At 36.6% G+C, this 26,400-nt stretch overlaps 1 protein-coding gene across 6 annotated transcripts in view; it reads left to right on the top strand.

Annotated features, from left to right (window-relative positions):
- Positions 1-26,400, top strand: part of LOC113117852 (catenin delta-2-like) — a 68,448-nt gene that overhangs the window by 5,309 nt on the left and 36,739 nt on the right. For 5 of the 6 annotated variants that reach the window (XM_026286797.1, XM_026286792.1, XM_026286785.1 and 2 more), the window contains exons 2-5: positions 7,290-7,423; positions 14,389-14,501; positions 22,791-22,825; positions 23,939-24,055. In XM_026286797.1, coding sequence (XP_026142582.1) covers positions 7,295-7,423; positions 14,389-14,501; positions 22,791-22,825; positions 23,939-24,055 — 394 coding nt within the window. In that variant the 5' untranslated portion in view covers positions 7,290-7,294. Of the gene's footprint in view, positions 1-7,289; positions 7,424-12,601; positions 12,809-14,388; positions 14,502-22,790; positions 22,826-23,938; positions 24,056-26,400 lie in introns of those variants that run through there. The other variant, XM_026286795.1, reaches the window with a different exon arrangement.

Raw genomic sequence — 26,400 nt, 5'->3', positions numbered from 1 at the left:
ATTTTTATTGAACCAAATGTAATTCCATACTTTTTCAGTCATTGAGGAGACATAGAAAACAGCGCATACCTCAGGAACGGTATAATGGAAAATATTAGTGGTTTTTAAACCGTGAATTTTTCAAATCGCGGTATACCTTGAAACTGGTAATCGGTCCATGCCTACTCTGTAATTACTTTTTGGCTAGTCGAAAAAAACATTTTATGGGTTTTACTGTCCGATTTACAGGTATTTCAACAGATAAAAAGGACTGCATGAGCTATAATCTGTCAAAAATATAACAACCGTTAATGAAATCCAGTCATTTTGAAGGAGAAAGAACAGCTCAGTCAATAAGTAGAGTCTGTAATCACTTTTTGGCAAGTGTAAAAATGCATTTTTAATGGGTTTATTGTGCAATTTAAAGGCATTTCAACAGGTAAAAAGGACTGCATGAGCTATAATCTGTCAAATATAACAACCATGAATGCAATCAAAGTCATTTTGAGGCAGAAAACTACGTTACTACAAAAGGACTGGATTGGTAGGCACAAAGCAAGTAAAAAAGGCTTCTATTATTGCCTATAATCAAATAAATATCATGCCAGATTACGTTATAAACGCCAAACACTTCCTCGGCCACAATTTAGTTTATTCCGTTATAAGAACATTTCTTTGCTATGAGCATGGATATATTACCATGGCCATAAGGTTATGTGTATTTGAAGGCTATGGCCATTTGATCATGATAAGTGTAGAAACTGAGACGATTCAGCTTTAACATGCTGCGCGCACCCCCCGCATTTGGCAATCAGTTTTCTAAAGACAATCAATTTTTGATTTATTTTTTTTGTGTGTGAAGGACGGTTTAAAGTTCCCAATTTAATAGTTTGCTTTTTAACTGGAATCATTTAAAATATCTAGAAAATGCTGGATGGGAATTGTGAGATTATTTATGGAATATCAGTTTATCTGAATAATATTTTAAGCAGATTTTATCTTATTGTTTATCTTATGATATAATGTTATGTCCAATAGCCGTTGTGTTAATATGGTGCTATTATGACAAACTGGGTCATGAATTTGCTTACTTTCTATGCCACTATGCAACTTTATTTTATTATTATTAGATGAAATACTTTATTCTGATTGGTCAGTTGTGGTATTGATTCAGTCCACAACTGCTTTTTTATAGTGACCAACTGGACAGTTCACCCTTGTGGCTTCTTATAGTTCTTTCTTCTCATAGACTAAAGTCATTTAATTAAGTTATAGACTTTGAGTTATAGTTATTTTTCAATAATTCAACAGACCCGGAGTCAATTGTTATTTTGCTAGTACCATGTTTACCACACCTCGAGATGTTTTAGAGATAGAGAGAGAGAGAGAGAAAGAAGTTGTACTTTCCATAGATAATTAGTCTTCAATTAGCTTTACACAAACAAACACACCAAATAGGTTGACATGAGAAAATGAATGTTTGCAAGGTTAGGTCTCTGTTTTATTCACTTTCTTCCTCCTTAAGGAGTAACACACTGCTTTTGTCTCGGAGAACTCAGTGGGTGTATTAAATTTCCACTGCTGTTCTTGTATATAGATAACACTAGTAAACACAGCTCTCAGCAATGTCAACTCTCTCCGGCAGCAAAGTCATTAATCCCATACTAGGTCAGGGCTCTTTTACTGAGCCAACCGCTTCCACCCAGAGCTACACAGGCATGGCAGCAATGTCCTCATGCCACGCTTGAAAAATCAAAGCCTTATACTGATATCCCATGATGCATTTTGCAATGTATTGCAAATATGTTTTCTGTCATTTCCCCGACACAACGACAAATCATCAGTAGTTTCTTTCATGACAGTTGAAGGTTGCAAACAGATTTGAAAAGTTAATAATGCAGTGACATGTAAACAAACTTTTTTTTTTTTTTATCAGTGAGTTAAACCGAAAAGCCTTTTCTTGCTCTTTTCCAACCAGAGACTGAAAAATAATGCCTCTCATTGGTAAACGGATGGCAAAGGGATACTTGTTTCAATTATACTTCTTAATGAGCATATGCTTTACCTTTTATATACTGTTGTATACTTATATTTCACAAAAATAAAGAGGGGCAGAGGTGGCCATTGAAAAAATAAAATGCACTCAAACATTACCACCAGAGACTATAGAGGAGAAAAAGCCCTAATAAGCAGTGGGGCCTGTTTTATCACAGCGAGCCTCACATAATTACTTTTTATCATCGATGTCACGCTCTGCTGTCCTTTGAGAACATGATCCGAGGAGCATTTTAAATGCTTCACATTTGCGCTGCTTCTTAATGTATCATTGACATTTTGGGCAATGAGACATGTATTGAAAAACTATACAATTCTCCTCCAAAGACTTTTGCTGATAGTTAATTAGGTCTTGAATTTGATATGCTATGCAAGGGCATAACCAAATTTAGTCCGTTTTTTTACTGGTCCCTCTTGATTTTGTAATTTGATATGACTTGCAAACACACGATGCATTGCTAGTACACTAAAAATGTTTACAGGTAAAGCAAAGACACGGTTAAATTAATATACCGATTGCAATGTAAAAGACACATTATCTCCAGTCCCATTTCGGTGCTTTGTGCAGAAGTGCATAACGTCATCTCGCAGCCTCACAGAAAACGAGATTAGTTTCCTTTAAGACCTTATTGAACATGTTAATCTTGCAGTGTGCTCTGAATTTTATTGCTGTTTCATTCCCAATGTTGTCAGTCGTGTGGCGACACAATAAATAAACAAATCTGTCCGCAGTCAGATCACAAAGGACTGATGTTTGCATGATTAATGAAGCTGTAAAAATATTTGTTTTCCTTCATCTTCCCATCCCCCCGGCATATAGCCTAAGTTAAATAACTAATATACTTGATAATGATTAAAAAATTTGATTTCGTATAATATTTCACATAAATATTTATCTTCAAATCGCAAGTTCTTAATGCATTACCCTCATTTTCACAGTCTCATTAATTGCAGTAGATAATCAAGTCTGATTTTACACTGAAAATACTGTTGGGTGTGAAAAAGTGTTTGAATGAGCGAATGTGGGTGTGACTGTAAACACAATATGTGCCTTTTGTTTGTGCATTTTGATACTTTAGTATCCTGTGGGATCATATGACTAATCTGGGATTGTAACCGTTATGCCGGCCATTGGCAACATCAGTCGAACACCTTGATGTCCTCTGGGTGTAGGTACTAGATCTGTTTTTCTGGAACATCTGGTGTTTCACTGGGTGAGCAGATCTTGGGAGTAAGTCTTCTGAATCCTGTGGAAAAAAACAAACCAGGGAGCGTCAGAGGGGAGTAAACCATTGTCAGAAGCATATGGCCATTGTCTTAATGGGATATAATGGGGATGAAAATGCAAAAACAAGGCAGATGTCTTAAATTAGATGTTTGATGCAGAAAACAAGATTAACAGGTTGTGTGATTGCATAATGTAAAGCATAAAACAAATGAGATTACTTAAAATTGGCGTTTTCTCTAGGACTGATTTCTGGGTTCTGTTTTCGTAGAGATTGTTGCTATGAGTTGCATGCAATCCCAAAGGACGGACGATGGATTAATTCCATTGGGTGCAATCACAAGACTGTAAATTAACCTGTTAATCTTAACTTATGCCATCCTATAAGAGCCTCCACATGCAGCAAAAACATACTTACCTTTAGAGCTGGGTAAAAATATCGATATCTCATTATTAATCAATTCTCTTTTTTATGGAAGGATATCGATTCTTAAATCCCAAGAATTGGCTAGTCTCACCTGTTTTCAGTTAATAGACAGAACACTGAAGGACACTTCCCATCCAATAAATCGCAGTAAGCATTGTGCTTGGGTGCTTTTAATATGAAACAAAGTCATGCATTGTAAAACGTCACATTTACCTCAGAAACGAACATATTCGGTGATCATAAACTCATAAGTCAGCCAGAAAAATAGACTGTAGAGAGGGGTATTTTGCTAAATATATGCACCATATAACAGGTTCATTATAATTTTTACTGTTTTTATTTATGTTTGAATAAATCCATTTTTTTATGAAAGCACCATTTAAATTTTTATATTTAAAAATGAATTGAAATAGAAATATTATTCTGTAATTCTAACTTTATTATTTAAAAAAAAAAACTTCATTGTGTAATTTTAACAGTTGTATTCTATAGCTTACAAATCAATTCAATTTTGACCTTCAATATTATAATAATGTAGTACCAAACGGCTCTCATTTATATTTTACAGCATTAGTTGAGAGATTTTTTTGTTCTTGAGAAAATTTGGCAAGTACTCTACCTGATATATATACAAAGCAATTGATATTGAATCGAATCGAATCAAAAGCTTGTGACTGAGAATCGAATCTTGAAATTTGTGCCAAAACCCAGCCCTACTCACGATAAAAGAGATGTGGCACCCTGCATAGCCAATGTTTGAGTTTTTTATCATTTTTCTCAGATGTTCATGCAGATCCAATTAGAAATTTTAGCCTAGTGGTTTTGCTGTCCAAAACCACCTTGAATAATAAGCACAAAACATCTTGAGGAGAATTAGTTACGGTGTGCTGCATCACCGATATGATCAACTGTATGCCTCACGGTTGTCTTCTTGGTGAGAGACTGTCATAATGGATTGATATCTCTATGGAAACGGGGGTCTGTTATGCGGTTTCAAGCATGATGTCATAGACAAACTAGGCATTCAGACATGTGCCTGAGCCCCGATAGAGAGCTCCTGCTTTGTTGTAGAGCTTTCAGTGAGGAAAATGATGAACATTTCACAAATTAGATATCAAATTAATTTCTCCTTCTCAGCTATTTGATATCTACAGCTACGCCAGTGTAAAGACTTGAAATGTCTACATTTACCTTAGTGTTTTCAGACAAAAGTCATTGGGGAAGCATAATAAAGTACAGTACGTTATAACAAAAATGTGTCTTTTGTCACTTTAAATGAAAAAGTGCCACTGAGGAAATGAAATAGGATCTAACCGCTGGTTGGCAACAATGGCTCCAACTCTTCCCACTGTTCAATTTGTTTAGTGTTTGACAATGAAATTGAGGTTGTGTTACGGGACTCTCCTGTATGTCTTGAGCTGATCTGATAGGTAGAGTCGGGCCATTGTGCGAGGGTGTTTTAGTAAAATTGCAGCAAATTTCCACTGAGCAGTGCAGGTCTGTTTCTAAGGTAACTGCGGCCTTGGAGTGATTGTAGCCATCATGTGACTCAAGACAATTAGGCTTTTTTTTTTTTTTTTTTTTACCTATTTCTAAGTAATGCCTTTTCTTTTTCTTCCTTTTTCTACTAAACACACAGTGTGTTATGCCAGTTAGCTTCTGTATGGTCTATTCAGTATGTTAAGAGTTTCGCCATTTCCTTTTGATGCTGCGTAATATGCTTGTGAGTCAGAAATCAGAGTACTCATTATATTTTACATGTTCATTTGGATTAATGCATTCTATGACTTTTGGTTCATGTATTGTGCTTCTTAGTGCACAGTCCAGTTCCAGCAAGCCTTTATATTTTTTTGTTGTGAGTTCTCCACATATAATAACAGCACTGAATAAAATGTACATTTTAAATTGTAATTTTCCAAGTAAAAGCACCAATTCAAATAAAGCCAACAGCATGTTTGATTTTAAAGATACCATACCAGCTGATTACGATCAAAACTACATGAATATTACATGATTATTCAGTATAATGGCATGAAATGGAGATATATATATTTTGTTTTTCTTTGGAAATTTCATAGATGATGAATTGGTGTTTACTTGGAATATTGCAAATTCAGATTCTATTTAGTGATTATCATCTGCAGAGAATTTCTCATAGTAAAACATGAAAAGGCTTGCTGTAACTGCAGTGTATTTTATACACACTATTTTTAAAAAGTTTGAGGTCAGCAAGATTGTTCAGTGTTTTTTTTTATTTCTTTATTTTTTTTAATTTTATTACAACACAACACTGGCATGCAACACAGGTCTTCAGCCCATTTATGCAATTATATTTTGAGGTTTTTGTTTATTTTTTAATCATGATTTATTTATGATGTCCGGATACTATTAATCAGAGGCAGATGGATGACTAAGATTATTGTCAAAAAAAAGTGTAATCCATCTGAAACCTCACGCACAAACAGCTGGGACTGGCGTTAGTTGATGTCCTGGTTTGTTTTGCATGATCTCATTGGTAGTAAGTCATCAGTTTGACCTAGAAATGAAAAGCATCTGCATCAGGTTACCAAAACTGATGAATAGATTGAGTATTTTTCAATACTTATTTATCAGTATAAATTTCACCTGCTATTTCACCTGTGACTAAAGCAGCTGTAGCATTAGTTTTCACAGACCTTACTGTTCCCTATTTTTGATTGTATGTTTACTCTTCTTTACAGAACAGAAGTGTTCACAGTTGTGCCTGATGTGGGTGGTAGTGTAAAAAGGCTGTGTGTGCTGGTGCTCATACCTCATACCACATTCACATGTGAGAAGCCATTTTCTGTCTGCTCCTGCTGTGTGCAGACGGTTCTCTCGGGAAGCTTTAAAAAAAGCCACAAAAACATTAAGCAGCACATCTGTTTTCAACATTCATAATAATAAGAAATTTATCATGAGCACCAAATTAGCATATTAGAGTGATTTCTGAACAATCATGTGACACTGAAGACTGGAGGGATGATGTTGAAAATTCAGCTTTGCTATTACTGGAAATTACAAGAATACATTTGATTTTATTAGCAATATTTCACAATATTAATTTACCAATAAATAAGTGCATCCACTTTTGTAAATTTGTAAATGCTTATTAAAACATTAGCGTCTTGTTGGCCTCAAAGCTAACAATTTAGTTTGATAGGGTTTTCAAAGTCTTTTTTTAAGATGATGTATACAAATCAAAGCATGACGGCAACAAGCTGAAAATCGTGTTTGGAATCACAAACCTCGAGAGATGAGGAGAGAAAAGTAGGCCAAAGAAGAGAGAGAGAGAGAGAGAGAGAGAGAGAGAGAGAGAGAGAGAGAGACTGAAAGAAACAGAGATGGTTAATTAAATATTATGTCTTACAATTATTACATCACGACAAACAATTGAAAATGTTGATAAAGCACTTTGATTAGTATTATGGCATCAGGAATGTGCCAAACCATGATTTTTTATGCCATTTTACCTGAAAGTCTGTCATTGCGAAGGATTTGTTTGAACTGATTGCTGTGGTATGCTGAAGCATGACAAAAGCCTTCATCTTGAATAATTATTGATGCTATTGTTTTGGTTCACAGAAGTAATGCCAGTACCAGACCAACACTCTGACATACAGAACTCCAGCATGTTGAGTCCGGTACTGAACGCCTCAAACGGAGATGGATCCGAGACGGAGACCACCTCTGCCATCTTGGCCTCTGTTAAAGAACAGGTGGGTACTTCATGTCAAACTATTGTAAAGTTTTTCATACTTTGATGCTGTCTCTAATAGACGGTTATGATTCTCACCAGACTCATACGGAAACATTCATTTCCCAACTGTTTAATTAGAAACTCTCTAAATCTTTATATACTGTAAACAGTAATTACACAGAATCATACCAGTCCTCAGTTGAACTGCATAAGCCATCTGGGTTAAGGAGCCACAAGGTTTGGTGGGTTTCTGCGTGAGTCATTTCCATCTTCTCGTGCCGCCGGTTTCATGTAGTGCTTGGTGTCTAAATTCACAGATACAAATGGTTTTTAACGGTCAACACACTGTGCAAATGTGCCGTTACGCCTCAGTATCACATGGTTTTGTGGACAAGTTGGAGGAATGGATAGGTTTTGGGCCTGCGTGGTGCAAGAAATGTGAAATATTTGACATGTTGCAATCAGGTCTCCATGCTATGCTAGTCACTACACCGCAGCCTATCTATAATAAGATTGGTCACCTGCTTGTCAGCAGGTGGACAGCTTTCCAGACGTTAGCGCAACCTTATGATAAACCGGCTTGATCTGTCAGGAATAATGACAGGTGATTGTAATTGCTTATGACCTCATTTACGAAATGCTTTATGGGATTATTGCATATGTCAGAATTTAGTGTGTGATGATTGTATTTCTCACTTTTGCTCTGCATATTTATGTCTGTCTTGGCTGGAGGACATTTTTGAGTCAAGACCATGTGTAGATAAAAATGGACTGTGACAAGCCCTTCACTTCCTGCTAGTGTTTAGCTCGCACTCCTGCTTTTAACCACGGGACAGAAAAAAGCGACATGCTCTTAGGGTTGGAAATCTACACAGGGAGTGTTAAATTAGGCCACAGCCATAGGCTGCTGTGGGCCAGTCTAATAGCTCTCCTATCAGAGCGAGAAAAACTGTCTGCCATATTTATTTTTTTGATGATGATGATTTTTACTGGAGGGTACTGGTGGATAAAAAAAAAAAAACATGAAACAATTGTGTAATTTTCTTTTCTAAGTTGGTGTACTTTCCACTGAAACACAATGATTGGGTGGGTCATACTGACCATTCAAAAGTTTGGCAAGATTTTGAATGTCTCTAATCTTACCAGGGCTGCATTTTTTTATTATAAATACTGTGAAAACAATAATATTGTAAAAAAAAAAATAATAATAATAAAATAATAATAATAATAATGATATAAATAACCTGTTTTTTGTATTTTTAAGTGTCATTTATTCCTGTTATTGCAAAGCAGAATTTTAGCAGTCATTACTCCATTCTGGAGTGTCACATGATCCTTCAGAAATCATTGTAATATGTTTATTTGGTGCTCATTTATACATTTACATTTTTTAATTTTAGTAAAAATGATAAATATCTTTTCTGTCTTTAATGACTTCAGTTTTGATCAATTTAATGTGCCCTTGCTGATTGAAAGCATTCATTCATTTAGTTGGTTAGCTAGTTATAAGTAATCTTACTGACCCCAAATTTTCAAATGGTAGTCTGTATTACTTAGAGCCCTGCATGGGCCTCAAATTTAGGCCCTAACCTGGCCGTGGTCCTGGCCCGAGACCCCTAGGCCCTAGCCCGGCGCGTGTCCAACAGCTTATCATAATACCAGCCCAAGCCAGTCTTTTTTCTCCCTTCTCCCAAAACAGCTTATACTACTGAACCCAAACTCAGCGAATACATGTCTTACAGTCAGGAAAAATATATCTATAGAAAGCTATAAAGTAACACTTAACAAAATAAAACAAATAAAAATCAAAAACTCTTTAATTAAAATGATACTCCATAAAGATACAATTCTCTCTGAAGGGGTGTCTGAGGAGATGGAGAACCAGGACCAGCAACTTCATCCTTGCGACACTGAGTCAGAAAACACTATTTATTAGTAAATAATTCAAATATCTCCTTATTGATTCCTCCTGACACATTTATGGTAATTACTTTTGTCGATGCTTTGCGGCTAGCGTTAGGTTGAGAACACAGAACTCTTCAGCTGCGCTGACTGTACTCTTGCTCTGTGCTCCTAGACACTAAACACAACATCGTCGAGCCGCTCTTGACAGTCGCTGTAGCACGGTCTAGTGTTGTTTCCACCAGCCCGCGATTTATTTCATCACTAGTTGGTGGATGTCTACAATATAAAAATAAGGAGAAGCCTTAAAAAAGGCCCAAGTCCTGGCCCACATCTGAACTATGACGTGAGAATTGTCCCGAAGCCCGGCCCAAGGGGCATAGATAATTCAGGGCCTGTTGGGTCCAGCCGGAATGCAGGGCTCTAATATCACTGCCATGAACCATGATTTGCTCCTTGGTATCAAGGCATGCTATTTTAGCCCCTGCTGGTAGATGCTATAACTACACAATTTGGCATCAATGCATTATTCCCCATCAGTCGCCATTCAAAATGAGTTGCATATAGTGATTAAATACATTTTTTTTTGCATATATTTAGACCACGAGTTCAATGGACATGCTAATAAATACCTTTCTTCAAATATTATAGATCTTGGTTTCTACTGCTAATCAGGTTGTGTTAGCGGGCAGGGTGTTCTCACTATTGAGAGCATTTCAATGGACAAAAATGTGTAGTACAAGATTATTTTGGTCCATTTCCTGAATTTTTTTTTTTTTTTTTTTTTACATTTTATAATTTTTTACAATGTGCTAAAAGTGAATTCTGTCAAATTTTAGGAACAGGAAAAATAAGACCTCAAAACTAACTGAAAGTCATTAACTGAATATAAATGCTTATCATTTTGCCTCTGCTTGTTTGCACACAATTATTATGATAAATCACCATAGGCTTATTTTTCCTCCTCCACTAGATGGCAATCTCCCATTTTAGAGGCTTTTAGTAGGGCTTTATAGAGGTTGTGAGGCAAAAAAAAAAAAAAAAACACTCTCAGAAATAAAGATAGAAAAGATGTCACCGGGACGGTACATTTCGAAAAGGTACGCTTTTGTACCTATCAGTTTCTAATATGCGCTAATATGTATCTTTAAGGTACCAAAATGAACCCTTTAGGTACAAACCTGTACCTTTTAAAAAGATACCACCCCAGTGCCAGCTTTTCAATCTTTATTTCTGAGAGTGAATAAACTGAGATCTAAAACCAGCGTAGATTTTGCTGACAAAGGATGCTCTGTAGCACTGAAAAACCATTTCCCCTCTACTAAAATGTCTGGCAAAATGTCCTGGTCTCTTGTATGGTGCTTTGTGTGCAGTTTTCAAGGTTACACGTGCAAACAGAACACAGTCTCTCCTGTGTATGACTCTCTCCCATTAAAATTCTCCTGTATCACTTGTGCTAAACAGAAATACATGCGATGGTCAGGGAGAGCATGTTTAACAACCTGGACACATGTGCAGTGCTCTCACTGTATGGTAAGAACTAGAAGATATTATATTTGCAGTAAAATGTTGCTTAGTGTGATTTCTTCTTTATAATGAAAACTCTTTTATTATTTCCCTTTGAGTGTCACTTTCTTAAATTATGTTGACTTCATGATTATAGTAGTCTTATTAATGTATAAAGTAAAGGTGTTCTTTTTCAGAATTTTCAGAAGAGCTGTAGTTAAAGCTTAGCTTTTTTGTCCCTTTAATTTGGTATTAATTAAAGAAATTGATCTTAGTGTTTTTAAAATGACACATTAATTATTCATAAAAAAGCCTCTGGCATATGAAGTTTTATTATGATCATGTCAAGGCTTTTTGGGGAAAGTGCCAGTGTTTGTAAGGGGTAGTAAAGCTAAGGTCAGATATTTCTTTCTTTTTTATATATATATAAAGTAGGGAAAGCATGTTAATCAGCTCATTATATCTTTGTCCGATAGGAGTGATTTGCTTTTGCCAGAAGTGAAGTCATTTAGATTTTTTAATCACATAATAATTAATGTCACATATTCAATCAAACGAAGCAGTTCTTTAATTACTTAGAATATTCATAAAAGTTGAGGCTGTTTTGACAAATTTATAAACAAAAAGGCTGTTCGGTTTATTTGAAGCTTATCCTGAGGTCCTTTGGATGGCCTCATTCCTGGTGTAATTTTTAACCAGGAATACATGCAATTTTCCCTTTATATTTTGCAAGCCAAATTGGTTCATCCGATTCATTCCTGTCTGTTTAACACTGTTTTGTTTGGCTCTCAGTCGGTGTGTTCAGACTGTGGAGTGGCTCTGGACTCATTTAACTCTGTGAAATTATAGGAATTGGGTTAAATCCTTAAAGGAACTCTTGAGGCAAACCCCAAGTGACATTTTGCAATCAAATGGACCAATGAAGAAACTTAAATGTCAGTCTTTGTCCACAGGGAGCAATTAGGCATTAAGGCCAGGAGATCACATTCAGCTCTTGAAGCAGTCAAATCAATTTCTTAGTCCCTTGGCGATTCGTTTTCTAAACAAATAGGTTTAACTGCCTTTTCTGGAGTCATTATGTAAGATAATGGGAATACATTCCTGTTTCGCTTTCTTTTCATATTGCTGACTATGCAAAACGCATTCTTATCAGATAAAATAGACCAAAATTGGCCTACTAAAACTTTTACTCAGAAATTGCACAATTAATTACAAAGAAACAGCCAGTAATGCCTTGGATCAGATTATCTCCAATAATCCCTGTTTTCTCTTTGAAAAATATATATTTTTTTATGTTGTAGCAAAGGGGCAGAAGAAAATAATGCTTTGACTGTTAAAGAATCACCATTTTTGGTCCATATGGTATGTCTGCTGTCCTAGTCGAGTGCTCTTCTGTCTGTGCGGACTGCTATATTTAACCAAATTTTGTGACAAGTGGAGGCTACTCTCGAATCCGCTCAGGGAGCCTGTTCATTGCAGGCTACTGAGGCAGAACAGTCTGTTAGGATCTCTAGAGGAAGCACAAAGCTTAGCGTTCCACAGTGGAAAAGGTACTTTTTCGCTTCCTGGACCCTCATAAAACACCTCTTTCTCTCTGCCGCTCTGCAATCTTTTCGACGAGACCTCGCGTCTCCCCCCTTGTCCTCTTCAGTGTGAAGCACAGATGGCGTCAGAAAGGGTGGAAGAGTTTAGGAGGAGGCGGAAGAGTGACTGGAGGGCGGTGGTATTTGGCTGGTGGGAGGGACCCTTTGTGATGCAATGTTGCATAAATAATGCCAAAGGGGCTCTAAATTCACTGTTGCCATGACGACCTTTGTGCCTGACTGCACTCCACTTTTTGTTTTCCCGCTTGAAGGCAGTCACTACCACTCTTGTAGTTTTTCTAATGACTTTACTCTACTCATAAGTGGGAATGAACACAGTCTAGTGGGATAGTGATGCGCAGACACGGATCTTTCTCAGCACAGACGGCCTCTGGAGTATGGTACATGTGCCGGTAAGGACGGTGTTAGTTTATGTTTGTGAAGGCAACAGGTGTTTTACTGCGGGACTAAAAGCTGGAGTAGTTTTGTTGATGTTGATGATGCTTAGATTGTTAGAGTCTAGATGCTTCGAGTCTCTGATTGTTTTTATCGTAATTGCTGATGCTTTTTCAGTTGCAGAGCTAAGCAGCTCGCCTGATTGTTGGAAATGCACTGAAATGCATCTGCCATAAAATCATTAAGTGAGCCTCTAGAACTGTATAATGATGTTGAAAAGTGTTTGAATGCTGCAGTTAGCACCTCTTTAGTTGTCATGGTTCATAGAGCTCTCTTCAACACTCTGAATGGGTATTTTTGTAGCCTTCATCTGGGTATGCGCTTAAAATAGCAGGTGATGCGTTCTGGAGCTCTCTTAGTGTTAACCGCTCTGGGGAGAGGGTCTTTGACCTTGTGACTGAGAGAATTCATTTTAGCCTTGTCACAAAAGGAGTGGGAACGACGCACTGCCTGTCGTAGCCCTGGGCACAGGCAGAGTTTCTGACTGGATTTTCACAGTGATTACTTTAAAGAGGAGCTCTGGGATTTTAGCTCTGATTTAGCATTGACAAGTTTGTCATTAAATGTTAAGCAGCGCATATCTAATTAAGAGAGGAGTGGGAGGGGTGTGTACTGTAGTGCTGGAATGCTCCAGTGACTATCAATGTTCAGAATAAAGCCTTTGGATGTCTGGAGAAACTGTGGAGAAGTTAAAAAGAATATACTATTTCAGTTTTTAATCATTGTACTTAGCAGACAGCTGATTCATTATGGGCAGGGCTCAAAATTAAGTATATATGTACCACTGTTTAAAAGGAAGCTGTAAATTGAGACCTATTAATAATGTTTATAATGTAAGTATTTCTATTTAAAAAAAAAAAATTTATTCATCAAAGAATCCTGAAAAATGTATCATGGTTTCCACAAAAATATTAGGCAGCCCAACTGTTTTCAACACTGAAAATATTAAGAAATATCTTTTGATCTTTTGAGCTCCAAATCAGCACATTACAATGCTTTCTGAAGGATCTTATAATACTGAAGACTGAGGTAACGACTGCTGAATATTCATATTTGCCATCACAGGAATACATTACATTAAAAAATATCCTAAAATAGTGTTTGTTTGTTTTTTTGGAATATTTTATATAATTTCACGGTATTAGTGTTTTTACTGTATTTATGGTCAAATAGATGTAGGTAAGCAGAAGAGACTTTCTTTTAAAAATCACATGAACCTCAACTTTTTAAACAGCAGTGTATATTATTATTATTTATTTATAAAAAAAAGATGCAAAATACAGCTTCTTTTCCAAACATAATAATAATAATAATAATAATAATAATAATAATAATAATAAAATCAGTTGACCTGAGACTAGATTTATGATAATTCTCGAAGAAAGATGTAATATGTAAAAATATGTAAAGAAAAGCCCTTAGTGGCTTAGTTACTGGAGCATGTGTAAGTGCATGTGTAGTACATGTTATAGACAGAATCAATTCCATAATTCCTTTAGGGCTTTACACATACGCTCTGTCTGCTTTATGTTTGCAGGAGCTGCAATTTGAGCGACTGACGAGAGAGTTGGAGGCTGAGAGGCAGATTGTTGCCACCCAGCTGGAGAGATGCAAGCTGGGATCTGAGACTGGAAGCATGAGCAGCATCAGGTGGGTCTGGTGGAGCGACACCTCTGCCTTAACTCAATCTGTCTCACCACACCATCACCACTTACACCAGCTAAAACTAAAGATAGATGTCTTTCACACCCTTCATTCACTCCTTGATCGTCATCATCTAACTTGTCATTAAGTCTACAAAATGTCTTGAAAGCATGTTTTTAGCCTCTTCCGTGAAATCCTTTGATATCCCTTCCCTTCCATCAAGAATATTTTAGTGTAACCACATTCCCAGGAAACTCAGATCTAAATTCTAATTTATTTCACTACTACAAAGTAATCAAAGGGTTAAGCTGTCACAAGCTTTGAAGACAGCCTGTAATTAAAATCTCACAGATACTATAATAAAACAGACTTTATGGATTATATATGCAATCACTTTGACCTTTCAGAGGCTGATAAGTGCTTCTAATCACTGTTTACACTCAGTGTTCAAATCAAATTGAATGGCCTCATTGTATTGTCTTCTTCTTGTTGCTGCGAAGCAAATTTTATGTGTTTGTTCATCTAGCTTGAAAACTCAATATATCAAATGTCCTTCAGCTGTTTAGTCAATAAGACTCCCACGTTACTTGCTTTGTCAGTGAGATTCTGTTGTGCAGGCTGATGTCAGGTTTAAAGTTATGCATTGTGTCATTGGTTTTAGTATCAGTACCATCAGTGTGAACAGGGCACTGGAGACTTCATCCAGGGGCACCCCTGGACCCTCTCATATTGTAAGCGCACATGTAAGCAACCTTGAGAAATTATTATAAAACAGAACATGTCAAAATTTACAGCTCTACATATTTGTGTTTCCTAAACTATTTTGTATTTCCTTACCTATCACAACTCATTTTTGCAAGTCCTCCCCAACCCTGTTTTTTCATGCAGCAGTTCAGTCGCTTCTCTCCCACATTAGACGAGAGCTGCCAACAGACATGGTTAGAATATTTAATTAGAGTAAAGTGGAGCGGAGACAACACAGGCCGTGATGATTTGGATGTCAGGCCATCAAGTGCTTTTGCACTTAAGCCCATGAGATGACTTATAAATATACACAACCATTCAAAATATTTGGGGTTGGAAAGATTTTGCAAGTTTTTGAAGGAATGTGGCACCAATTATATTATAAAAAATACAGTACAAACAGTAGTATTTTGAAATATTCTTAGAATTTACAATACATTTTTTATTTTATTACAAATGTTATAATATTTATATAGTATTCATATATTAAAGATTATGTAATAGACAATAATATATGTTTTTTTTGTCAAATTTCTTTAAAGACTGACTGTAAACTTTTGAACAGTACTGTTTTTGAATTGTTATTGGTTAAAGTAAGACATTTTTCATGAGGTCATCAACCCCAGTGTTGTTTTTGAACCTGTCTTTCATTTTTACTACAGCTTACAGAAGCTGCTTATTATTGCTGCAGGGTTATTTTACTTTGTGGACTTTCTATTCCTTAGTTATTTTTCTGCTGTTGACTGCAACAACCATATATTTTTCTGTGATGGCGTTACTAGCTGGTGTTCAATCTCAATTGCAAAACAATACTGATACAAAACACTTCACTGACTATTATATGTTTCTTTTTTATAAGACAGCAAGCTGAAAGTCACAGCTTCAGGAGGAGCACCGTGGGCTAAAGAGAGCACTTTCAGCCTGCGACCCACTTGTTTAATGAAACATGGGTCTTTTCAAATAGCACTCCATTTTGAACAAACATTGTACTGGCCTAGTTCTACCGCTGTTCTGATACTCAGCAAAAACAAAGCTCTGATTAGCCGATGTGCAAAATGCCTCTGCAGTCACAATGGAAATGGCAAGTGAAGTTGTCTTATTGCCTCTAGCAGGCCGTCCATCGGACCAAACCTCGGCACAGTGTCAAACATCTGCTGCTCTAAGTGAGGCCTTTGACTCGATAGTAGACATTCACTGTTGAGCCCTATCCTGTAGTGTGGAGTTGTCTCACTAAACGCTGTCTGTCGAGCACAGCGAGGGAGTATTAAGCCAAAGCTGTTTGACTGTTTTTCTGCCAGATTAGTCCACCAGTCTCCTGCGAGCTTGGACTACGCTGGCAATGTGTACGCATCTACAATGTGTGCCATGAGGAGAGATAATGCCTTGTTGGCATGTGGTGTAAATAAGTTGTATTGAGGAGACAATGTGTTTGACAGCTCTAATGCACTAAAATACTATTATTATTTTCCTGTTTGTAATATATTTACGTTATTTCAGCATTTCCTGTGCGCAGCAACAAGCTCTTTGTCTGTTCCTGCAGCTCAGTTGGTATAGGTTATGTTGCTAGCTACATCATGTATATAAAGTGTGTTTCTTGATTGCAGTGTAATCTGCTTTGAATAAAAGCATTTGCCTAAATGTAAAAAGGAAATGCATGAATGTGCATCTAGTATCAAATACCCACTTTGTTTGAAATTGCACATGAAAAGGAAAGAAAAATTTGAAAGGCTTGTCCACTGAGACTTTATGCATGAGAAATGCATTATATTTCTTTTTACCCTTTAGGTGTAGAGGATACATTTATAGAAAGAAACATGGACAAATTCACTGAACAGTTTTGTGTGCAGTATTTCATAGCAAAAATCTGCTTTGTTTTCACCAACCACCAGCAATCTACTTTAACTTGGCTTTAAGTGAAGTGAAATAGCAGCGTGCTGCGAGTATGTTAATTTAGTCAAACATGCAGTGTAGAAAAGTGCACTTTAAGCATTATGGCAAAGGCCAATTCAGGTGCCTGGATCATAAAGTATGTCAGAGTGATGCACTATTCTGGAATCTTTTTACCTGAGGGCTACCTATAGGTTTATGGGAGTGAATGTACAGCGCTCTCTTCCACCTTCAATACCCACAACTGAGGTGCCCTCGAGCAACACACTGAATTCTAATTGCTCCCCGGGCGCCACAGCAAAAATGGCTGCCGACTGCTCTGGGTGTGTGTTCATTGTGTGTGTGTGTGTGTGTGCGTTCCCTACTTACTGCTGTGTGTGTGTGTGTGCACTTGGTTGGGTTAAATGTGAAGCACAGATTCTGAGTATGGGACACTATACTTGGCCACACGTCACGTCGCCTATACCAACCAGCATTAAGAACAGAAAGTGTGCATTATTGCAATATTTCTGGTCCTCTTTGTAACATTATTTGCAACATTCATTCAGTGTTTTGGGCGCAAAAAATAATGCAGCATATTTAGATGTTGCAGAGTTATTATAGTTAAACAAAAACATAAAGGAGTAGTTCACTCCAAACTGAAAATTGTCATAATTTACTCACCCTCATGTTGTTCCAAACCTGAATGACTTTCTCTCTTCTGTTGAACACACAAACGCAAAAAAAGATATTTTGCAGAATGTTGGTAATCAAACTGTTGAAAGTAGCCATTGAATTCCATAGTGTGGAAAAAGTACTGTGGAAGTAATTTTTTTGTGTGTTCAACAGCTCAAAGAAATACTGCTGTGGTATTGATACTTAAAGTAAATTACAGATTTTTTTTGTACACACAAATAAAAGTGACATGACATGTGGCCAAGTATGGTGACCCATACTCAGAATTTGTGCTCTACATTTGGATCACAAATTCCATTCTCGGAATTCCATTCTCCATTCTCGGAATTTGTGCTCTACATTTAACCCAGTGTAACCCATCCAAGTGCACAATCCATTGAAATTCATCCCGTTGAACCCAGGACAGTGGCAGTAAGAAACCTTCCCATCTGCCTGTGCACCAGGGTGTATGTGCTCAGACAATCCCTCTCCGTTCTTACAGGATATTAAGCATATTAAGGGTGTCTCCCGCACTGGCTGACTCACACTAAGTGTCTCCCCGTACAGTACAGGGAACTCAGAGCGTATTGATTTAGTAAGCAATCTGTCAGGCTTAAGAGGCGATGAAAGCTTCTTCTGCTTCCCAAGTTCAGTTATAAGCCCTGACTGCTTGATTTCAGCCTACGCGTGTAGACTTAAACCCAGTTTGCTGACTGAGACTATCTGCATCTCAAATCCTGGGGTGACCCTGTAGTTATTATATTGAAAGTAGCTTTAGATAACTAGGTTATGCTTAATGAAAATGAAACTTGGGAAGAGATGTCTAATATTGCATAGCAGATTTTGATTTAGATATAGCTGAATTGTTATTGAAATTTCTGAAAAGATGTTTAAATAGTAGTTAAATGTAATTTATCATAGTATTTTTATCAGCTAAATCTTGTTTTATCGTTTAATGCTTTAGGTCTTAATGTGGTTCTAGCATATTTTTACGCAGAGGAAATTGTCTTTTGACTACATCACATGCCTGTCAATACCAGAGGAAGTCTAGACAGCGACACATACTTGATCTGCCTTGAGACAAAGCCAGCACACTGCCTCCTAGCTTAACTGAGACAGCCTAGCATAGTGTAGATCTCAACCACTGAGCTCCCTACATGTGACATCACTCACGCTGTCAGCCTAATGACCCACCACATCCTCAGATGCCCTCAAAATAATGTTTTGTCCTTTTAGAAAGTACACTTGCAATAGGAAATGTGTGATTGATCCTGTAATTGCTTGGCTTACTGCTGTTGTCTTAGCCTCGTGGCAGCACACAGAGGTTAAATCAGTGTTTGTCTTTTTTTAGCACTGAGAATGAAGCATGTTTTTATTATGTTATTTATTTTTTTAATTCAAATTAATCTGAAAACTCCTTCAACTGAAAATGCAGTGACCTTACCTGAAGTTATAAGTCATATTAGTATATTTATAAATGCATACATACACACACATATATTAACCATGGTATTCTATATAAGTACTACAGTTTCCACAGTTTTGTATCACATCCAGTGTGGCTATATTAAAAGTGCTATACATTTCCATGAGGCAGTTTCCAGATTAGAGCCATTCTGTGCCAGTCCGGGCTACTGAGGTGTCTGGGGACCGTGTTTATGTTGCTGTGATTTGTAGTGAGAGTATTTTACCTTTATGCCAGTCATAGTAATACACTGAAAAAGAGTGTTTGCCATCACAGATCAGCTGCACAGCATCTTTGCTACACCAGCCTTATCCACACAACTCAGCCATGATTCAGCACTTCAAAGGGGGCTCTCTCATTACAGGATGCTCTCTTGCGCAGGGATTGGACTGTGTTCCTCTTTTGAGGACTGTGTAGCATCTCTTTTGATTTGTAGTGTATCGTATATCAATTCATGAAGAGTCCAAAAGCCCACACAGGATTGTTTCTGCTTTTTTCTTGTCCTTGCTAAACTGAGTTTTTATAGACTGTAGGAGTGCTTCCATTTGCAAAATGACTTAAATTTCAGTCTATTCCTCACAGAAGGATATCGTATGGTTTCAGAAGACTTGGAATATGGTACTTTTATGATACTTTGATAGTCACTTTAGACCTAAACAGCTTTCATTCTCATTGATTATAAAGAAGAAGTGAGCAAGATATCTTTTCAAAAATCACAGTTTGTGTTTCACTGAAGAAAGTAGAAATTTAGAAGAAATTTACAATTTACACATTCTTTTCATTGTTGGGTGAACTTTTTCTTTAATCTTGGAACCCTACTTGATTAAACAGATTATTTCTGTAAGTCTAGCTGAAAAGTTACACGATACATTGCTATATGTTATATATGCCATACAGTATCAAGACTAACAAGGACTATTTTAGTCCCACTCATCTGGAGTTTAATGATGGGTGGACTGGCTCTTACGGATGAATGCCTTTGCTCCACACTCATTAATACAATCACGTGAAGCCCTTTCACATGCTCTGTCAGACAGCATGGCTTATACAACACACTAAAGACATGGGAAAGTAGTTAGCCCGACCCCCTCAATCAAACACATGTGAAAATCACCAGTTAGATTTAGGTGTATAATCTGAAATTCAACACAAATGTATTTGAGGTGACATTCTGCTTTTCAAGTTATGTGTATTTTACATTTCAATTCCTTCTACTCTATATATTATATGTATATAGCTTTAAAACTGCAGGCAGCCTCTCTTTTTTTGATGGCATGTGTCTATTTCTCTGTCTGTCAGTTGGGAGGCACTCATTGACCCCCAGCGGTTTAGGGCCGGTCTCATCCTCTCTCCCTCTTTCACTCTTTTCACATACATTAGCAGTGAACAAAAGCCGCTCAGAGCTTTGTTCCAGCTTTTCATAGCATACGTTCACTCATTCACACCAAACTCTTGTCTTTCTTTCTCCCATGACAATCCAAGGCAAACAGGCTGTAACAAACATACACAAAAAATCTTTTAGTATTAATGCAGTTTAGGCAGATAGGTTTTGTAATGCGGACTCCATAAGTTGGATTAAAAAAAAAAACATTTATTGTGTGTGTGTGTGTGTGTGCCTATTTGACATTTATAAAACTGGTTTAGAATGGATTTATGAGTTTAAAGTTGATGCTGACTGGTCAATATAGATAGCATTGCGCATATGCTGTACATTTATATTTTAATGCCACATTAATCTGGTCCAGAAATGTCAACGGGGAATGCTTGAGTGTACAACAATAAGTAAAACCAGATTGAATTGATGGGTTGAATAAACAGATTTTGTTTAAAAGTTTTAATGAAGCAAGAATGTGTTGCAAACAACAAAAGAAAATAATGAACTAAAATTAAGGCAGTGTTTAAGTATCACTTAAACTTAACAGGTAGGAAATATCACCTTTGAGCACCATTAATGATACTCTTAACAATTCAACAGGTGCCACTGTCAGGGATATACAGTCTTTTGTTAATTTCCCAGTGTTAGCACTGCATTTGTTTGTAGTTCACACCCCTTTGTTTGTTGTTTATTTGACCATTGCCGTGGTCTTGTGAATAATTGTAGAACAATATGTAGATAATTAAAATAAGCCAGAATGGAGGCAATGTTAAAAATACTAAATCAGTGGGCTAATTGTAATGGCCCAAATCACATTGCTCCAAGTGTTTCAGCTAATATGTTAAGTCAATATGGAAATGGAGCACATAAAGAACAGTGATTAACTACTGACCACACAATGACCCACAGCTGTGATTGCCTCATCTGTTATGTCACTATTCTCAAGTTAATTATCCTCAGAGAGAAAAATATCTTCATCCTAAAAGGCTTTAATGATCCCCAGGAAGACAGACTCATTTTGTACTATCAATGTGATGTTATCTAGCCAGATGTCTTTGAGAGCGAAATCACGTGTCCTGGAAATTGAATGACAATTTCCAGCCAATGGGAACAATTCTTTTTTTATTATTATTATTATTCATTTTATGTTGTAGGCCCTCCTAATCATATCTCACAACTGAATCTGTGTTTAGAGGACTTATTTATTTATTTAATTGTAATTACCTGACATATTTAGCCAGTAATTGTCTTTTAAAGGGAGCTATTAGAATGAAAATAGTTAATGCTTGTTTAAAGACAGGTCGACTCACTCATTAAAATGGAGATTTGGGGTAAAAATGCCTTGTGGCTCATCACTGTTTCTCACTCACCGGGAGCCTGTCTCTGTCTAAGCATTGTTCGTGGAAGAATCGGTGATGAATGGGTTTTAGGAGAACAACGGTGTGGCCCGTTTTGTTTTCTTCTGCGATTCGTCACCCCCTGCACAAACATAGACAGCCTCACAAAATGCATCCTTACACACTCACCGGAAGAAAATCAATAGAGTGATTTAGCAGCCGCTGTAAGGCTCCAAGGACAATGGGTGAGCGTTTAGCCTCCCGATGGCGTTACGGGTAAAGCAGGCCACTGTTTACCGTGTGGTGGCAAAGCCGGTCATTGATTAAGGGTTTCTGGCTCTGAGTTCTTCCTCAAGTCTTCATTTCTACTAAATCCATTACCATCGTAGCCACTGTTTGCGTGTTCTAAAACAGAGATGATACTTCATTGATCAGTGAGTTATGTGATTCAGAAAGTCTGCAAATAGGTTTATGAGCTTGATGGGTAAACAGTTACAGAAACAGTTTATGGCAGCCAAAGTATTTAGCAACACGATATGGCCAAAAGTGCACTTCTGTTTAAAATTGTATATTGTTATAAATATATTTTTAAATGGATTTTATCCTTGTAATGGCAAAGCTGAATCTTCCCCAGCCATTACTCCAGTCTCCAGTGCCATATGATCCATCACATATCATTTTAACATCATCATATCTTATTATTATCAACATTGAAAAAAGTTGTGATGCTTAATATTTTGGTGCAAATAGTTGCAGCACAGGATTGTACCGTAAGGTAAAAGATTGTTTGTGTTGATGATGCATCTAAATCTGTTCTATCCTTTATCTTATAGTTCTGCAGATGAAAAGTTCCGCTGGAACAACCAAGGTAACTGAACAGTTTTCTTGCTGAAATGAGGATTTTCTTACATTTGAAGAGCAAATGAAGAGCACCTTTTCCAATGCATTTTGACATTTGTCATCTTCAAGCAGCCCACATGGTACACCGTGCATGTCAGAGTGAAACATGTTGACTTTTGACTTAATAATTGTGCGCTACAGCAAAATGTTAGCCAAAGATGACAACCTTTGCATTCTAGAATATAAAACACTGAGGAGATCCTGAGATTGAAGAGTGCAGTGCATAAATGAATCATGAGCTTGAGATCACGCCACAATCTTTAAAATACTGGGCTCTTGATGAAGCATCAAAACAAAACCATTCCTGACTAGTTCAAATTCAATTTCTTTAGTAGATTCTCAGTAATGTACCTCAAAATGTTTTGGCCTTAATCAAAATACCTAAACTACCAAAACTACATTGTAAAAACATTGTGATAAGGCTGTGATAACATTCAAATCCATATAATAGGTTCAGTGTTGTGTGTGTGTGTGTGTGTGTGTGTTTTACAAATAAAATGTCACAATGCTGCAGAATCATTTAAAGATCAATATCAGACTCCACTGTATTTTTTTATATTCCTTTATTAAATTGTGACAGACTAGCCTAAATGACTAACATAATCTGAATAACTGGCATATGGTTGTTTTTTGGATACAAACCTACTTTCTGTAAATAATAGTATTTCCCCTGTGTTTTTGAAATATCTAATTCAGAAATTCAGATTATGTTATTTTAAATCCTAAAATGTTGCAGATTGGCCTGGTTTTATTTGCGTAGTACAAATGCGATTTTAACATGTCAACTGAACATTATTGTTCCATCTTACAATTTTAAATAATAGGTGTAATTTCTAGATCGTTTTTGCAAAGTGCAGTGTTACTGCAATGTAACCCAACAGCAATCAAAATGTAACATGTAAAACAAATTAAGCACTTAATGTAAAACATTCATACTTTAGTTACCGTAGTAACTCAGCAAGCTCATAATGTTTTACTTTAAGTGCTTGTTGAGTAATTATCGGCATATTGAAACCGTTTTATGGGTAGGTGTTTTTATTAGTCTGCTCTATGAAGTTATCTTTCATGTCTTTGTTGACAGACGGACAGAAGGATATAGAGGAGGAGCTCACCACAGGTCTGGAACTTGTAGATTCCTGCATCCGATCTCTTCAAGAATCTGGTATACTGGATTCACAGGAATTCACTGCCGGCGAAAGTAAGGAGCACATTTAAATGATGGAAGTTTGGCATGATTAAGAAATGACAGACTGAACAATGCTAATGACTTCTAAATGTTCCGATCCTGCAGAGTTGTGATCTTAAGCTGACATGATTGATGGTCCGGGACTATAATTTACTTTCTACAGCATTCTTTGACAGAAATGCGTTTGTAACATCCCATAAAATGAGTTAGCAGGTGTTGCTCCGTAGAGCACATGAGCTTGGTGTATCCTCCAGGTTTCTGAAATTCATGAGTGAGCCTCCCTGCCTGCCTTATTATGCATGCTAGCATCTTAATTCATGAATTACAGGTTAATTCTGAATTGAGTTTTTTGGGTAACAAATTCAAGGAAGCAACAAATGTTCAAATAGTGTATGTCAAAAAGCATATTCACAATGCTGAGAGTATATATCATGCCTACCTCATCTGAATAGATTAAATATGAATACTCTGAACAGTTCATATATATTTTCAAAGGCTCAGCTTCTCAGCGTTAAAGAGGTTGAGATATACAGTAGTGTATAAAAAAAGGTTTCCAGATAGCAGAGAAAAAAAAAGTTTGACAGCTGTAACTCAACAAACTTCACTACAGGAAACCTAAACTAAAGTATCAAATAGAACATGAAATATTGAGCAAACTGCTAAATAAATCAGTGTACATGGATAAATGGACTCTTAATAGATATTAATTAACCACTTAAAAGACATAAAGTATATTTTGTATTTATTTACTCAGCTGTAGTGGTTCCACTCTCTCTAGTTGTGAGTTATAAATAGAATTCAGCTGAAATATTTATCGGTTCTGATCTAAAATGCAGGTCATAAAGAGTGGAGATAAAACCCCTCTCCCCAAACAGATAAGTGACCGGCCCCCTAGACATAGATTGTCCACTGCACAACCACTATGTATGGCAGCAAATGGCATCTTATGATGTCTAAAATGCTTGGGTGGAGACTGGAGAAGGACCAGAAGTCTGGTATAGATTTATGAAACTTTCAGCTCTTACTGTAAATGTGCCTCTTTTTGAATCTGATAGTGGCTAAGTGGTTAACTCCAGCCATTTTCAGTAACCGCAGTCAGTTTCTGATATTACTGGGTCACCCGAAATGACCCATCCGAAATGACCCAGTTATCATCTTCAGTGGTTTTGAAGTCACACTGTCACATAGTCAGTTTATGGGAAATCTCTTCATAGACTGCAAACCTTTATTGGTTTTCTTTTAATCTTCTTATTTGCAGCCTATTTATGTTTGAAACCGAATCAGAGATGAAAATTTAGCAAGTGAATATCACTAAAATAAGGTGTTTCATTATTGTAATTCATCTTACAGAATGTTGTGGCATGTAGATCTTTTGTAAACAAACATTATTGCTCTGTCAGGCCATTTCAAACTCTCACCTCTTTTAAAGAGGCAGCATCTTTAAGTGCTGTCAGACATCCTCAGAAGAGGAGAAACATGCTTCGGTTAACTCAACACAAACCACACACCGTCATCATGTTAGACTTTGCAGGGATTAAACAGCATACAAGCTCGTCTCTGTGCATACAGGTTATAGCAGTGATTCCAAAACAGGAATTACTTCACATTCCAGAGTAGAGAAATTTGGATTTTGTTCTCTTAATCCTGTAAAACATAGATTATGACTTTAATTTTCATAAATTAGTTTCAATAATTTAAATTAATTTAAATATGTTTACTATTAAACATTTGAAAGCTAGTGTATATTTTAAAGTCTACACCTACAATTCAAAAGTTAAAGGTTGGTATGATTTTTTTTTTACTGCATTAAAACATTTCCTTATTATCAGTGTTAAATATTTTTGCAGAAACTGTTATTCTACTTTTTAAGGATTCTTTGAATAGAAAGTTAAAAAGAACGTGATTTTTTTTACATTTTGATCAATTTAATGCATCCTTGAAGATTTCTTTAGAAAAAAAAAAATTTATTACTAACCTTAATACCGTAATTCCTCAAATAAAAACCGGTAGTCAAATAAACCGAGAACTGTTTCTGTCAGACGCGTCCAATTGGAGAACCGAGGAGCTGATGATACTGCGCATGAGTGATTCAGCGTGAAACAGACTGACACACATCGCATCTGAACCGAACTGATTCTTTTGGTGATTGATTCTGAACTGATTCTGTGCTGATGTTATAATCTCTGTCCACTGGAACGCTATCGCTTTTTATTTAAAACGGGTTATTTAAAACAATTACTTATCAAATAGATGGAATTAGAAATAAAGACCTGCCTCTAATAAAAGCCTGCTTAAAAATAAAAGCCTGTTACCTTCTGCAGTTCAGGTAAATAAAGGCTCCGGCTTTTATTTGAGGA

The sequence above is a fragment of the Carassius auratus genome, chromosome 2, assembly GCF_003368295.1.
Source record: "Carassius auratus strain Wakin chromosome 2, ASM336829v1, whole genome shotgun sequence".
NCBI classification, from domain to species: Eukaryota; Metazoa; Chordata; class Actinopteri; order Cypriniformes; family Cyprinidae; genus Carassius; species Carassius auratus.
This window is presented reverse-complemented; position numbering and strand designations above follow the sequence as displayed.